General features: G+C 43.8%; 2 protein-coding genes across 2 annotated transcripts in view; one reads left to right on the forward strand and one right to left on the reverse strand.

Annotated features, from left to right (window-relative positions):
- The first annotated feature begins 4,880 nt into the window (after positions 1 to 4,880).
- On the forward strand, positions 4,881 to 10,700 carry f3 (coagulation factor III, tissue factor). The gene is made up of 6 exons (XM_022766780.1): positions 4,881 to 5,018; positions 6,242 to 6,353; positions 7,732 to 7,925; positions 8,598 to 8,779; positions 8,866 to 9,034; positions 10,142 to 10,700. The coding sequence occupies exons 1-6, from the start codon at positions 4,961 to 4,963 to the stop codon at positions 10,285 to 10,287; spliced, it is 861 nt and encodes a 286-aa protein (XP_022622501.1). The 5' UTR covers positions 4,881 to 4,960; the 3' UTR covers positions 10,288 to 10,700.
- Positions 10,701 to 12,902: 2,202 nt separating this feature from the next.
- LOC111237621 (tartrate-resistant acid phosphatase type 5-like) overlaps positions 12,903 to 16,207 on the reverse strand; it is a 5,863-nt gene continuing 2,558 nt past the window's right edge. The window contains exons 5-6 of the mRNA XM_022766778.1: positions 14,269 to 14,416; positions 12,903 to 13,385 (exon numbers count right to left, since the gene is read on the reverse strand). Coding sequence (XP_022622499.1) covers positions 13,131 to 13,385; positions 14,269 to 14,416 — 403 coding nt within the window. The 3' untranslated portion in view covers positions 12,903 to 13,130. The remainder of the gene's footprint in view (positions 13,386 to 14,268; positions 14,417 to 16,207) is intronic.

Raw genomic sequence — 16,207 nt, forward strand, 5'->3', positions numbered from 1 at the left:
TTATTCTCTATATAGCAAAGAGAAAAACAAGACTCCGCACATCGAACTTATTGACTGTCCTAGATGAAACCTCCAGTGTTCTTTCAAACCATTGATGTTCCAACTAAGAAGTCTGTCCTAATTCATCTACTTCATATACGTCAATTGCATAATCATATATTGCACCCTCGATACATATGGCACTGATGAACCTGCTGTCTGTGTGTAACAGACTTCCTAAAACCTCTGTCAGTCTGAACTGAAGAATGCTCACTTTTTCCAGTGCCTGTCGATTTATTTTACAACTTGCGTTCATTATGATCGACACTGAGAGCTCAGCTCCCGGCTCCCGAGTCGGCAATCTTGCATGCCTATAAAATCAGACTGGGAGCTGTGTGAGGACCATGGCACGCCTGAACCTCACCGAACACAGCATCTTCACACATAGGTCTGTCACTGTCAGTTCTGCCATCATCCGAGCGTGCGTGATAGCTAAGTGTATCGCTGTGGATGGTCGCCATACCACGAGGAGCCAGTCATTGCCCATTCTATGGTACAGAGCGCGATGACGACACCCACACCACTTGTACACACTGCCCTACACACTGCTACACACTGCCCTATAGTGAACTGACTACAACCACTGCTACACACTACCTCACACTGCTACACACTGCCTTAGACTACTTTAACACCTACTGCTACACACTACACTATAGACTTACTCACACACTGCCGTATAAGACTACTACACACTGCTACAACACAGCTATAGACACTACCTACACCTACTGCACTCCACACTCTTATAGACCTAACACTGCTCTTATATATTGCCTAAGACTACTACACCACTGCTACATTGAACTCACACCACGCCTACACACTGCTATGAGCACATACTACCACACTGGCTACACACTACCTCATAGACTACTACACCCACTGCTATAGAGCTACTAACACCAACTACTACACACGGCTATAGACCTATCTACAACAATGCATAACACACTGCTATAGACTTACATACCACACTGCTACTAAGCACTACTACCACCACTGCCTACCACACTTGCTATAAGACTACTACACACTGTTACACACTGCTATAGACTACTACACACATGCCTACTAGACTACTACCAACACTGTACCACACTGCTATAGACCTTCACTACACACTGTACACCACTCTATAGACTAAACTACACACTGCTCTATAGACTACTACCACACCTGCTACACACATGCTATAGACTACTACACACTGTACACAACTGCTACTAGAACTACTACACACGTGCCATACACACTTGTCTATTAGACTACTCACACACTGCACACACCTAGACTTATAAGGACCTTATACATACACACTGCTATAAGCACTCACATACACAACTGCTACACACTTCTACACACTGCTGATTAGCACTACTTTACACCCACTGCCCTACATAGACTATTACACACTGCTACACACTGCCCGTAATACGGACTACTCAGCGAGCGGTGTGACACCACCTGCTATAGATACTACTACACAAACTGCCTACATCAGACTACTATCACAACACTGACTAGCGAGCGAGCGTGCTATCAGACTACTACATTAATTACACACTGCTATAGACATACTAACACACTCGACTACACCAGATTTGCCTATAGAAATTTCTACCTACACTACTAGCTTACACACCTATCTATATTAGACTAGCTACAACTCTATAGACTCACACATCACTGCTTTACACACATGCTACATCGCTACTAGAACTCACTACACACTGCTACTAGACACTACACTATGACTACACACTTGCCTAGGGTAGGGACTTACTACACACTGCCTACACACTGCTATATTACTCTACACACTGCTAGATGAAGACTACTACACACTGCTTTGCTACCAACACTGCTTATATAAGACTGACTACACCACTGCTACACGACTGACCCTATAGCAACTACTACACACTGCGCTACACACTACTATAGACTTACTACAAACACTTCACTAGACTGATCTACCACCACTACCTACCACAACTGCTATAGACTAACTACACACTGCTCCCACGGGAGCTACGCTATAGATACTACACACTGCTATAGACTACTACACACTGACACACTGCCTATAGGACTACTACTCACACCTCTATAGTACTACATACCACACTAGCTCACACACCTGCTTATAGACTACTACACACTGCCCTACAACACTACTACACACTCTACACACTACTACACACTTACTACACACTGCCTATAGTGACGTATCTTCACACACTGGCTACACACTGCCTATAGACTACTTACACATCTTGCCACATCACTACTCATTACACTCTCACACACTGCTATCGACTAACTCTCAACAACGGCTACCACTACTGCTATAGATTACTACACCACCCTGCTATAGACTACTACACTACATACTACACCTACGTGCCTATTAGACTAACTACACACTGCTTATATTGACATCTACTACATCACTGCATACACACTGCCTACCACACACCACATCTGCATACGACTTATACTATCACACTTGCTTATAGAATACTACACATCTGCTATAGAAGCGTGTGAGCTGAGCTACTCACTACTACACCACTTATACACACTGCTACACAATTACTTACACACTACTAACCACATTGCTATAGGAGCGTACTTCACACTGCTCTTATCACACTGCTTTATAGTCACTCATACTCTCACTCCATCACTGCCTACACATCTACTACTTACACTCTACATCAGCTTGCTTATATGGTGAGACTACTACACTCCACTGCTACACAACTTGCTACTAGACTACCTACACACTGCCTACTAGACCTTACTACACATGCCTATAGACTTACTACAAACTGCTATCAGATCTACTACACACTTGCTACACACTGCCGTATAGACTACTACACACTGCTTACACATCTACTACTGAGAACTAGCTACATCACTGCTATAGACTACTAACACTGCTACACACTCGCTACAATACTACATACTCACTATACCGGACTATACACACCCTGCACACACTATTACACACCTGCTATCACACTATTCTACACACAAGATACTATAGACTACATACACACTGCCTACCACACTACTACACACTACTAATATACTACTACCACCACTGCCACACCACTACTACACACTGCTACACACTACTACATACTACTATAGACTACTAACACCACTACTACACACTACTACACACTACTAAAACACTGCCTACACACTGCTACACACTACTAAACACTGCCCACACACTGCTGCTTGTTGTCTGCGTCATTGTTAACATACTGTTCGATGATCATATAATTTCATTCCACCAACTGTTTATAAACTCATAAAATCACCTTTACTGCCTTGATGATGTGTAGATCTGTATTATGTTTGCTCTAACAAAGTATTCGTGATTCTGTGTGACAATGAAGCAGCTGAATCATACTCAAAAACTAAATATAGTGATGGCATTATTTGCTAACTTATATATAGACAACAGTGTGTCCCTCATCACCAGACAGTGTGTGAGCATTAAACAAAGTATCACTAAAAACTCATAAACTAAATACATCATTCACAATCTGTCAATCAACCTTTACATGGTGGATCTGTTACACATGCACATACTGCAATATGTCATGGTTTTCAATGTGTCTTGAAAATAGAAATTAAAAAATAATAAAATAAATGTGACACCTGATGCTGGTTCTTACTTCTCGTGGCTGCAGCTCTGCTCTCGTCTCTGACTTGACTGAACTTCAGTTTCACTGAGTCACTTCTTCATTAAGCCGAGTTGTGGGTGTAGAGAAATCCACAGGTCATGGGTTGTTTCAGTGTCTGATGAATACATGGAGAAGCACTGAGGCTCAGGTGAACTGTTGTGTAACCTTGTCTCACCTGCACAGCTACAGAGAACCTGTGTCTCCAGAGCCTGTTGATGTGTGGAGGAGATGAAACCTTCAGTCTGCCAGCAGGAACTGGTAACATGAAGAACGTTGATCAGTTCCATGCAGAGAAGCCAGACTCAAAGGGTTCAGTCAGAATCTGATTGAAACCCCCCATCAGGTCCATACAGTCCGACTGTGTTTTCCAGCTGAGCTCAGAACTCAGACTGCAAGGGTGCAGAGCCTTTAAGATCAGGTGTGGATTCAGTTCCTGCTCTTGATTGGACAAATCTGTGTGTGAATGTGTAGAATCTGTCTCACACTGTAGAAACCACCGTGTGTCTGGTTCTTGTGTTCTGACTCATTCACGTGACAAATTCAGGGGAAAAACACAATTTGTAATAAAGAAAAGCAAAAATTTTCCTACTTGCAAATTTAAAATCTGTTACTTAATGATCTAATAATCATGAGACAGTGGTTTTTTAAGAATCCTTCAGATGCAAGTTTTGATAAGTAATTAATCATTTGATTGATTAGAAGTTCTCTCAGAGGTTTCATCTGTTTAGGATTGTTTTGTAAAAAAAGAAAAAAATCTGAATTTCTTGTGACTGTGACATTATGACTAAATGATCAACAACAATATCGATCATCATCAGTTGCTTAAAATAACTGTTTGATGCTAATAATAATAATAATAGGTCTGCTGATAATAATAATAATAATAATAATAATAATAATAAAAATAATAATAATAATAATAATAATAATAATAATAATAATAATATTAATACTACTAATAATAAGTCGACTATTGGATGGATGGTCTGTATCAGCTGAACTCGGGATGAACTTGCTACGTACTCTGTCTGCCTCGATCAGATGACGTCAGAGCCGGACGCTCCTTATTTGGCTACGCCCGGCGCTGTTATATGCTGAGAGCAGAGGTGGAGAGAGAAGAGAAACGAAAGGATTGAGCGCGAACACACGGAGAAAGACCCGTTAAACCAAGAAACCGGAGAACCGAGCTGAAGCTGGATTATATTAGAGACATGGAGACCATGAGACCTGCTGCCGTCTGTGTCCTCCTCCTGCTGTCCACTGTCTTAGGTGAGTCTCACTGTAAACACCGGGTCTCATGTTCTTTAATATACACAATCAGACATGTATGTAAATGAAAGAAAATACTTTTAACACACAGGATTAAATAATTTATTGTTGTTCTGTGAAGAAGAAAACGGTAAATGTAAAGTTATTAGTGCAGTAAAACAGTTTTCTGTACAGTCAGTTTGTATTTAGATGAAATATGTGTTTATTATTTTTGCTTTATAATAACAATAATAATAATAATGATAACAACAACAATAATAATAATAATGATAATAATAATAATAAAATAATAATAATATCATACAAGAAAGTGCTTTACAACAAAGAAATGAGCTGCACCAGGGGCTTCACATGAAAAGACCTGAACATGAAAAGCATTGATCTAAAATGAAAAACATTAAAATCAATGTAAAATTAGATAAAATAATCAATAAAATAAACCATAAAATAAGAAGACATTTAAAAGAAGTGCTGAGCAGAAATGTGGAGCAAAGTGAAAAGTTTCAGAGCGAGTTAAAGGCTGAAGTGAAGAAATACTTTATAGTGGCTTTATAGTTTTTATAAAGAGCTTTACAGAGTTTGAACCTGTGGTGCAGTGAAAGTGCTTAAGTCTGCAGATCAAACATGTTAAAGTCTGTGTTTGTAAGAAGAGGCTGATCTCACTGTAGAAATGTAATCCTCTGAACGTAGTGCAGACTGTGTGTAGGGGGTAAATGTCTGACTGTGTCCTCTGTGTGTTCGTACCATTTTAAATCAGACGAGCTGAATCACTTTAAATTCTCTCTCACAGCCTGAACTTGAAAGTGTGTCTGCCGTTATCTCTCGTGTTCAGTCGTCCTGCTGTTTAATGTCCATTTTCTGTTTGGTCTCATGGGAACTGTTGGAGATTATGTAACCTACACCGTGATAATGATCTGCTCTCAGTGCCAACAACAGTTTAAATCTGCAGAAGAAGTGACTGAGGTTTGAGCCTCAGAGTCAGTCAGCTGTTCTCTGTTCAGTTTGACTGAACAATCAGTCCATAAAATCTATGAGCGAGGATTTTAATGACCTGTGATAAGAGCAACGACTCTCAGGTCACGAGACGCTGTGAGCTTAGTAGGCTGATGAAGATGCGTCTGAACGTCTGTTTCTAACAGTCCAACATGAAGGGTTAATTATATGAAAGTGTTTTAATTATGTCTGTAATCACAGTGTTTTACATGATGTGTTTTATTTTGAAGGCTCCTTCCCTCAAGCTCAGCACGTCACCTGGAAATCCACCAACTTCAAAACCGTTCTGTCCTGGGAACCCAAACCGTCAGCTGACTACTCCTACACCGTGGAGTTCTCTGTGTAAGTACCTGCAGACCTCACCTGTGTCAGACCCTCACCTGTGCATTCGTCTCAGACAATCAGGTGGTTGGAGGAAGGATGAATGGTGCAGGGCGTGATAAGACGCCAGTATTGATCCAGTAAAAGGAAAAGTGAGCTCAGTGAGACAACAAGAGACAAACAGAGACAGGGACATGAAGCGTCCAACAAACACAGTTTAGAAAGGCCAGCAGCAAGATTTGTCCTGATGAAGTAAAATACTGTCTCACTGTCTGGTCTGTTTTTTGATTCTCTCCTCAGTCTTTGTCTCTCCAGTCTTCAGTCTCTGTCTCCTCAGTCTTTGTCTCCTCAGTCTCTGTCTCCTCAGTCTCTGTCTCCTCAGTCTCTGTCTCCTCAGTCTTTGTCTTCTCAGTCTCTGTCTCTTCAGTCTTTGTCTCCTCAGTCTTTGTCTCCTCAGTCTTTGTCTCTTCAGTCTTTGTCTCCTCAGTCTTTGTCTCCTCAGTCTCTGTTGCCTCAGTCTCTGTCTCTCCAGTCTTTGTCTCCTCAGTCTTTGTCTTCTCAGTCTCTGTCTCTCCAGTCTTTGTCTCCTCAGTCTTTGTCTCCTCAGTCTTTGTCTCCTCAGTCTCTGTCTCTTCAGTCTCTGTCTCTTCAGTCTTTGTCTCCTCAGTCTCTGTCTCCTCAGTCTCTGTCTCCTCAGTCTCTGTCTCCTCAGTCTTTGTCTCCTCAGTCTTTGTCTTCTCAGTCTCTGTCTCTCCAGTCTTCAGGCTCTGTCTCCTCAGTCTTTGTCTCTCCAGTCTTCAGTCTCTGTCTCCTCAGTCTTTGTCTCCTCAGTCTTTGTCTTCTCAGTCTCTGTCTCTTCAGTCTCTGTCTCCTCAGTCTCTGTCTCTTCAGTCTCTGTCTCCTCAGTCTCTGTCTCTTCAGTCTCTGTCTCCTCAGTCTCTGTCTCTTCAGTCTCTGTCTCCTCAGTCTCTGTCTCTTCAGTCTCTGTCTCCTCAGTCTCTGTCTCTTCAGTCTCTGTCTCCTCAGTCTCTGTCTCTTCAGTCTCTGTCTCCTCAGTCTCTGTCTCTTCAGTCTCTGTCTCCTCAGTCTCTGTCTCTTCAGTCTCTGTCTCCTCAGTCTCTGTCTCTTCAGTCTCTGTCTCCTCAGTCTCTGTCTCTTCAGTCTCTGTCTCCTCAGTCTCTGTCTCTTCAGTCTCTGTCTCCTCAGTCTCTGTCTCTTCAGTCTCTGTCTCCTCAGTCTCTGTCTCTTCAGTCTCTGTCTCCTCAGTCTCTGTCTCTTCAGTCTCTGTCTCCTCAGTCTCTGTCTCTTCAGTCTCTGTCTCCTCAGTCTCTGTCTCTTCAGTCTTTGTCTTCTCAGTCTCTGTCTCCTCAGTCATGTGGACGTTGTCAAACTGTTTCAGGGTTGGACGGGACAGACAGAGGAACCATCACTGTGTCCGCTCCTCAGCCACGGTGTGTGATCTGTCCAGCTCTCTGACCGACCTCAACGCCAACTACACAGCTGACGTCCTGTCTGAGCCGCCACTGGGGGTGACCTCCGACCTCATCGAGTTCCCCTACAGCACCTCTCCCCGATTCTGCCCCTACAAAGACAGTAGGTCCCTCTGCTACAGAGAGCTGTTTCTAGTCCAGCTTAGAGTTACAGTTTAACTAAGGTTAAGTGATTCCTTAAGTATAAGACTAAGATAAGGAGGAAATCTTAAATACTTAAGTGAATATTTTAAGGGAACCTTAACTCAGACTTTAAGGAAAGTTTTAGGTGAAGGTCTCTTTGTGCAGCTGGGCCCAGCTCCTCCTGCGGAGAACCAGCCTCAGTATTTACCTGTTGGACGTTATGACGGAGGTCGATCAGGTCTGCAGTGACTATAATAAACAACAGCGTCATGATGGAGCTACAGTCCGACCACCGACAGGTTCACGGTGTCAGACTGTTCTCCAGCTGTCAGCTGACGCATCACTTCATATTGAGTTATCATTCAGTTCATAATCGATAAATCTGCAGATAATTGTCATCAGATTAAAAACCGTTCAGGAAGCAGAAGCAGCAAAGTTTCACACTGAGAAAACTTAAACTACTGAATTTCTGTTAATCAACTAATTAATAATGTGATTAATCAACTAATAGCAGCAGCTCTATCTTAGATATTCTGGACACGCTGTTGGTTTGACTTTGTTGCAGTGATGTCACATGGTCGCATGGTCAGAGGTCTCTACACTTCCACATTAACTGTGTGTGTGTGTGTGTGTGTGTGCCCCTCCCCCACAGCTGATATAGGCAGACCTGACTTCAAGCTGGAGGTGAGCGAGGACAAAAAGAAAACCACGCTGTATGTGACCGACCCGCTCACCGCCCTCTTCAAAGATGGCCGCCAGCTGAGCATACGGGACGTGTTCTCAGAGCAGCTGCACTACAGAGTCACCTACCGCAGGAACAAGAGCACTGGCAAGGTGAGCCCCGCCTCTGTCAAGGTGTGAGAACCTAACACTCCTGAAGGAGACGTCATCACCTGAGTGTTCCTCTGTGTCGTCCGCAGAAATCTGCCGACTTCAAGACCAACATCATCGAGATGAGCGGTCTGGACCGGGGGGAGAGCTACTGCTTCAACGTCCAGGCCTTCATCCCCAGCCGCAGCTTCAACAAGCAGCTGGGCGAGCTGAGCCACACCCAGTGCTCCAAGGACGACCACCAGTCCATCTCAGATGGTGAGTCCACAGAGACCAGGACCAGGTCCAGGGTCAGAGGGTCAGGGTCAGGGTCAGGGTCAGAGAGTCAGGTCCAGGTCCAGGGTCAGAGAGTCAGGTCCAGGTCCAGGGTCAGAGAGTCAGGTCCAGGTCCAGGGTCAGAGAGTCAGGTCCAGGTCCAGGGTCAGAGAGTCAGGTAAGAAGTAAACAAACATATACCTGGAAGCAGGAAGTTCAGTCTGTTTCTACTGCTGCTGACACACAAACACTGAGGTGTGTGTGTGTGTGTATGTGTGTGTGTGTGTGTGTGTATGTGTGTGTGTTAGTGTGAAGTACCATCTCTGCGTAAATAAAATGGTCAGCTGGTTTGTTGTGTTGGTCTGTGATATGGAGAACAGGTCTCCTCCCAGACTCTGGGAGTCTGTCACATGACTCTGTTCAGTATATTGATCAGTGTATTGATCAGTATATACCGGTGTTAGATCATTTGTTGTATTAATTATAAATCAGCTGATGAAGTCGGACTCAGGTTGTTAGAGACCTACCTGTTAGAGACAGGAGAGATCACAGACTCTAACAGCTGATCAATGAGGCTGAGCTGATTAATATCACTCCGTTTATACTGATACAACATCTGTACAGATGCTGTGGACTCACAGTAACAGGACAAACAGCACAGATCATATGTCACATATAATTCAGTGATCATTGACTGTCCCCTGTCACACTCAGGCTGTCTGTCTACCCCCCTCTATGATCAGGTGTTCAGGTGATCAGGTGATCAGGTGATCAGGTGATCCAGCACACGGAAGGTTCATTAATCACAGAGCTGCTGATGATCTGTGATCAATACCTCAGTGTGAGTGACAGCAGGGAGTAGCAGAGGTCAGAGCAGCTGATGTCATGTGATGTAACAGGTTAGAGGATCCAGACTCCTCCCCCTCCCCTCAGTCTGAGAGTGTACAGAAACCCCACAGCGCCCCCTGCAGGCAGAGATCAGCAGCTCTGTGCAGAGTGACAGATCCCTGTGGGAACCTGCACGGATCAATCCTGATCATTAATCTGTGATCATTTGCTGAAGTCAAGTTCTGTAATGTTGTGTTGTTGTTGTGTTGTTGTTGTTTACAGTGTACTCAGTGGGTGTGATCGCTGTTGCCATCTTCCTCATCCTGCTGCTGATCGCCATCATCATTGCTGTCACTGTTGTCTGCTGCAAATGGCGCAAGAATGCTCAGACCACAGGGAAGGAGGGGTTGCCCCTGCGGGATGTATAGAGACAGACACACACACTGACACACACACACACACACTGATCACTGTGGTACAGCTGACTGCTTTGAGGTCAAACACTGGAATCTCTTCCTCTAGTTTCTATGAAACTGAACTGAATGTGTGAAAACTGCAGAAGAAGAGACTGTAGAGACACTGAACACACACACACACACACACACACACAAACACTGCTGAAGCTGTAACAAACACTACCAGCTGGTTTTATTTATTTATAGTTGTAGTGAACACTAACTTTCAGTGACTGTCACTAGGATCTTTGGGAGTCTGGTTAAGCATTATGGGAAAACTTTTTGGGAAATTGTAAATATTATTTTTGTATCTTATGTGTAATTTATTGTGCTTAATTGAAATTAACATATTTGTATATGAGGAGGTTCTTAGCAAATTATTATTATTATATGTTGAAAGAATAAATATTTTAAACAAGTTTGTTCTGTTCATCTTCATATTCAGCCTCAGCTGTGTCAATTACATGGATGGAGGGTCAGGGGCCAGAGGGTCGGGGGCTGGACCTGTGTACGAAGCTAATGTTTCTAATGCTGCGTCCATACGACTACGTTTTCATTTTAAAACAGCGTTTCAAACAAAAACCATCTCCATCCACACTGACACACCTGAAAACATGTCACATGACCATTCACTACACTGAGCATGTGCGAGCCGGTGTAAACAGGAAGTAGATTGTCTCCTCTGAAGGAGGAACAGCAGAGACAGTTGTAGCATTAAAACAGAGAATGTAAGTGAACAACAGCTGCTAGCAAAGACAACAAGGTCAGTGACACTGTCATTCATCATCATGTTGTATTCACCACTGGTAGTCCAGGCTGATGACAGCCAATCAGGAGAGACCATGGGTGTGACCTCATCGTTTACAAAGGTCTCAGTTTCTGTCCGCAAGATACAACACAACCACAGAGTTTTCAAAATAAAACCCAGGAGTTTTCAAAATAAAACACAACCCAGGAGCTTTCAGAATAAAACAGGCCCAGCAGCGTTTCTGAAAGTCTCTGTTTTAGAGGCTGAAAAGTCATGGAGTCGTGAGGACGTAGCCTTAGTGTTAGGAGACTGAGGGAGACTGACTGAGGGGCAGTGGATGTTAATGGAGGAGTCCAGTTGGAGATGAGGCTTGAATGCAGGCTGGAAGGTTTACAGGTGAGAGGGCGGAGGACTGGTGAGCAGTTAGCATGAGGAAAACAGCTACTTAAGAGTTAACAGTGGAGGAGAAACAGAGCAGAGATGTGCCCCCCCCCCCACCTGAACCCTCACAGACTTACCTGACGTCACCTGGTCAGTGACTGAGGGTGAGGCTGCAGGGCGAGGCATGGTATAGAGGGGAATGAAAGCGCATACTTTTATACTATTGTGGGTTTGTGAATTCTCACTCCACCTTTTAGTCCCTTCACTTCCTGTTTGTAAACAAAATAATAATGTTGGATCAGATCTGGATTTGGAATCAATCATCATGTGATCACAGACACCTTCACACAGTTCAGTCACATCTGTGATGTCCAGACTTTATTTTGTGAGCATCACTAATCCAACATTTATTTGAGTTTATTTCTCAGCAGCAACATTAAAGTCATTAAACACAGTAGTTACTACAGTTCTGTAGTATTTATATACGACCCTATTATTCACATTTACATGTTAATTAATCATTTATATTATACGAGGTATTAGAAACCTCCATCACAGGACGAGGTCTTCAGTGGTTCTGTGACACCAGGACCCAGAGTCCAGATCCAGACTCCTGCTGGATCAGGTTCTGGTTCTGGTTAAAGGTCTGTGAACACCTTGTGTCTTTGACCAAAGACTGAATGATTGATGATTGATGATTAATGATTTCTCATGTCACTGTTCAGTGTTTGGTGTAAAACCAGAGCTGGATTTCCCCCAGACCGAGTCCTGGAGTCACCACATGAGGGCGTTAAACTACAGGATCAGATACGTTCAAGATCAACAGCTTCATGATCTCACACGTTCATTAACAACATTTCTTCATGGTAGAGAAAATGAGAGGCCTGTTCAGGATCAGATGTGTCAGAGTGGAGTCACAGTCACAGAAGCAGCAGTGGTTCAGGTTCACCTTCAACATGTCCTGTGTCTCTGAGGTCATTGTGTCTCTGTCAGTGCAGCTGTCTCTGTCCTCTGGTGTCAAGGATTGGACAGACACGAGAAAAAAGTCACTAACGACCAAAGACAAGGCAGATAGCGTCAGAGCGGCAGCCATTTTGTTTTCATGTTGTCCGTCTGTCTCATTCTCGTGGACACGATATCTCAGGAACACCTTGATTGAACTTCATCTGGCACAGACGTTCACTTGGACTAAAGGAACTGAATAGATTTTGGGGGTCAAAGATCAAAGGTCAAAGGTCACGGTGACCACACAAAACGCAGTTTTGTCCTTGTGAACGCAATATCTCTGTAACACCTTGATGGAATTTCTTCCAATCTGGTAGAAATGTTCACCTGGACCCAAAGGTCAAAGGTCAAGGTCAGTTTGACCTCAGAAAACACCCATTACTCAAGACTTCACAGTAATTGTGACAAAGTTTCACAAAGATGTTTAATATTTAATATTTTCTCTGACTCTGGACAAACAGGAAGTGACCCTGCACTCATCTGAGTGGAGGACGAGATTCTAGTTTAATTATATAGAAAATGAACTTGTTCTTCGACACAGCTCTTAGTTTTCAGATGTGATCTGAACTCAAGAGTCCGATCAGCTGATCAGAGAATCATCTGAGTGATGTTCAGCCTGTAGCAAGTTGTATTCTCCACAGGTGAGCTCCTCTCTCCACCTGTTCTATCTGTGACTGCAGCGTCACACAGCGTCTCTGCTGACTGAGCGTCTTGGCAGCTCAGCCTGGTAAACACATTTCCCATCAGTCTGCAGGAAGCTCACTGTCATGTGACACTCAGTCACCTGGAAGTAAGCCACGCCTCCTGCCGTGTGATTGACAGGACTGGAGTAGAGCTGCCAGGACTGAGGGACACGGTCCCTGTGGGTGGAGGCCGGGTCGCTGACTGTCCCGCTGCCGCTGACCACATACGAGCTCCCATCATCCTCTCTGATGAACTGTGAGAGGGAACAGGCAGAATAAAGACGTGAGAGTCAGACAGGTGAGACACGACAGACTCACCTGTCTGAACGTTGTGAGCAACAATTGACTGACTGTTGTAACCCATGTTCAGCATCAACCACTGTGTTGCCTAGCAACGTAGCCTTTAACCTGTGTGTCTGTGGAGTTGATGTTAATTCATCTCCACCTGTTTAATTCTGCTGTTTGATTCATGCAGCTTCATAAAGTCTATAGATCTCTGCTGTGAGCACAGTGCAGGTCTCACCTGGGGACAGTGTGTATACATTAACAACCAATGTATACACACACATAAACACACACATAAACACACACAGTAACCTGGTGCCAACAGCCTTTAAGATACTTTAAATAGTTTGATCATATATTATTATTATCATCATAAAACATCATCACCTCCTCTAACATGCATTTTAACTGACTTTGTACATAAATAACTAGAGTGTGTTGACTGTCAAGTCTCTGCTGCTCACAGTGTGTGTGAATCAGTCTGTACAGAACCATGCAGCACATTAATGTACATATATATGTATATGTATATAACTGTAGAGGAACAAACACCTGGGAACATTCATGTGGTTCTTGACGTCATGTGACCAGTTAGTCAGTCAGTTCACCTGTTTCTGAACGAGCTGAAGATAAACTGTGTTTCAGTTGGTGTGAAGAAGCAGCTGAAGTCTGAGAGATGAAGAACATAAACTGTTCAAATATAAAACATTTAAAAATGTTTCCATGTGCCCTGACTGGACCTTTAATAAATGTCTCAGTAACTAGAACAGCTGGAGTTCGACTACAGTGTGAATGATGGATAGATGGACAGACATTGACTTCCATGTCACATGACTTTATGCCTGAACGTACCTGCAGGTTGTGGTCGTGGCCACTCAGGTAAACAGAGACTCTGTACTTCTTCAGCAGAGGCCTCAGTCTGTTGACCAGACAGGAAGTAGGTCCATGGTGGCCAATGGACCACACAGGATAGTGACCCCCCACCACCATGTAGTCTGACCTGGGACCAGTCACACAACAAGTCAGTGTGATCCACAGGGACCATGACACAGGTACTGACTGAGAAAGGTTTTCAACCTGTGACTCTAATAACACACAGTTTACTGCGGCTCAGAGAGGTGAAACTCAGAGTCCATCCGTAGAGAAACTAAAACATCTGTTAAATGACTGATGACACAAGAAAATACTGCTGTGTTTTCAAATTGTTATACACACACACACACACACACACACACACACACACACACACACACACACACACACATATACAGTGCATCCGGAAAGTATTCACACCCCTTCACTTTCCCCACATTTTGTTATGTTACAGCCTTATTCCAAAATGGATTAAATTCCTTTTTTTTTTCTCATCAATCTACACACAATACCCCATAATGACAAAGCGAAAAAGGTTTTTTAGAAATTCTTGCAAATTTATTAAAAATGAAAAACTGAAATATTGCATGTACATAAGTATTCACACCCTTTGCTATGACACTCAAAAGTGAGCTCAGGTGCATTCTGTTTCCACTGATCATCCTTGAGATGTCTCCACAACTTGATTGGAGTTGACCTGTAGTAAATTCAATTGATTGGACATGATTTAGAAAGGCATGGTGGTGCAGTGGTTAGCGCTGTCGTTTCTGCAGCATTGAAGGTCCCGAAGAGCACAGTGGTCTCCATCATTCGTAAATGGAAGAAGTTCTGAACCACCTGGACTCTTCCTAGAGCTGGCCGCCCAGCCAAACTGAGCATTCGGGGGAGAAGAGCCTTGGTCAGGGAGGTGACCAAGAACCCGATGGTCACTCTGACAGAGCTCCAGCGTTCCTCTGTCGAGATGGGAGAACCTTCCAGAAGGACAATCGTCTGCAGCACTCCACCAATCAAGCCTTTATGGTAGGGAGTGCCAGACAAAAGCCTCTACTCAGTAAAAGGGACATGACAGCCCGCTTGGAGTTTGCCAGAAGGCACCTAAAGGACTCTCAGACCATGAGAAACAAAATTCTCTGGTCTGATGAAACCAAGATTGAACTCTTTGGCCTGAATGCCAAGCATCACATCTGGAGGAAACCAGGCACCTCTCATCACCTGGCTAACACCATCCCTACTGTCACGTTAACTTGTTATGAGCTCTGACTGAGCTTACGTCAGTACACACGTATACGTAGGTGACACGGTAGTAAACAAGGCAAGGAAAACTGTTCTCATGTTGTTGAATAAAGTCGAGCTAACGACTAGCAGCCGTCTCCTCATATATATATATAGATACAGTATATATATATTAGACGAAGGTTACCACACATCACACCTACGGTGAAGCATGGTGGTGGCAGCATCATGCTGTGGGGATGTTTTTCAGCGGCAGGAACTGGGAGACTAGTCAGGATTGAGGGAAAGATGAACGGAGCAAAGTACAGAGAAATGAAAACCTGCTCCAGACCTCAGGACCTCAGACTTGGGCGAAGGTTTACCTTCCAACAGGATAACGACCCTAAGCACACAGTCAAGACAACGAAGTAGTGGCTTCGGGACAAGTCTGTGAAAGTCCTTGAGTGGCCCAGCCAGAGCCCAGACTTGAACCCAATTGAACATCTCTGGAAAGACCTGAAAACAGCTGTGCAGCAACGCTCCCCATCTAACCTGACAGAGCTTGAGAGGATCTGCAGAGGAGAATGGGAGAAATACCCCAATTACAGGTGTGCCAAGCTTGTAGCTTCATAGCCAAGAAGACTTGAGGCTGTAATCGCTGCCAAAGGTGCCTCAACAAAGTACTGAGTAAAGGGTGTGAATACTT

The sequence above is a fragment of the Seriola dumerili genome, unplaced genomic scaffold, assembly GCF_002260705.1.
Source record: "Seriola dumerili isolate Sdu_G_001 unplaced genomic scaffold, Sdu_1.0 BDQW01001040.1, whole genome shotgun sequence".
Taxonomy (NCBI): domain Eukaryota; kingdom Metazoa; phylum Chordata; class Actinopteri; order Carangiformes; family Carangidae; genus Seriola; species Seriola dumerili.

Excerpts from the sequence above, each read along its gene's own strand:
- f3 (XM_022766780.1), top strand. The coding sequence starts at position 4,961 with ATGGAGACCATGAGACCTGCTGCCGTCTGTGTCCTCCTCCTGCTGTCC. Across the intron at positions 8,780-8,865 it reads GGAACAAGAGCACTGGCAAG|AAATCTGCCGACTTCAAGAC; the intron begins GTGAGCCCCGCC and ends TGTCGTCCGCAG. Across the intron at positions 9,035-10,141 it reads CCACCAGTCCATCTCAGATG|TGTACTCAGTGGGTGTGATC; the intron begins GTGAGTCCACAG and ends TGTTGTTTACAG.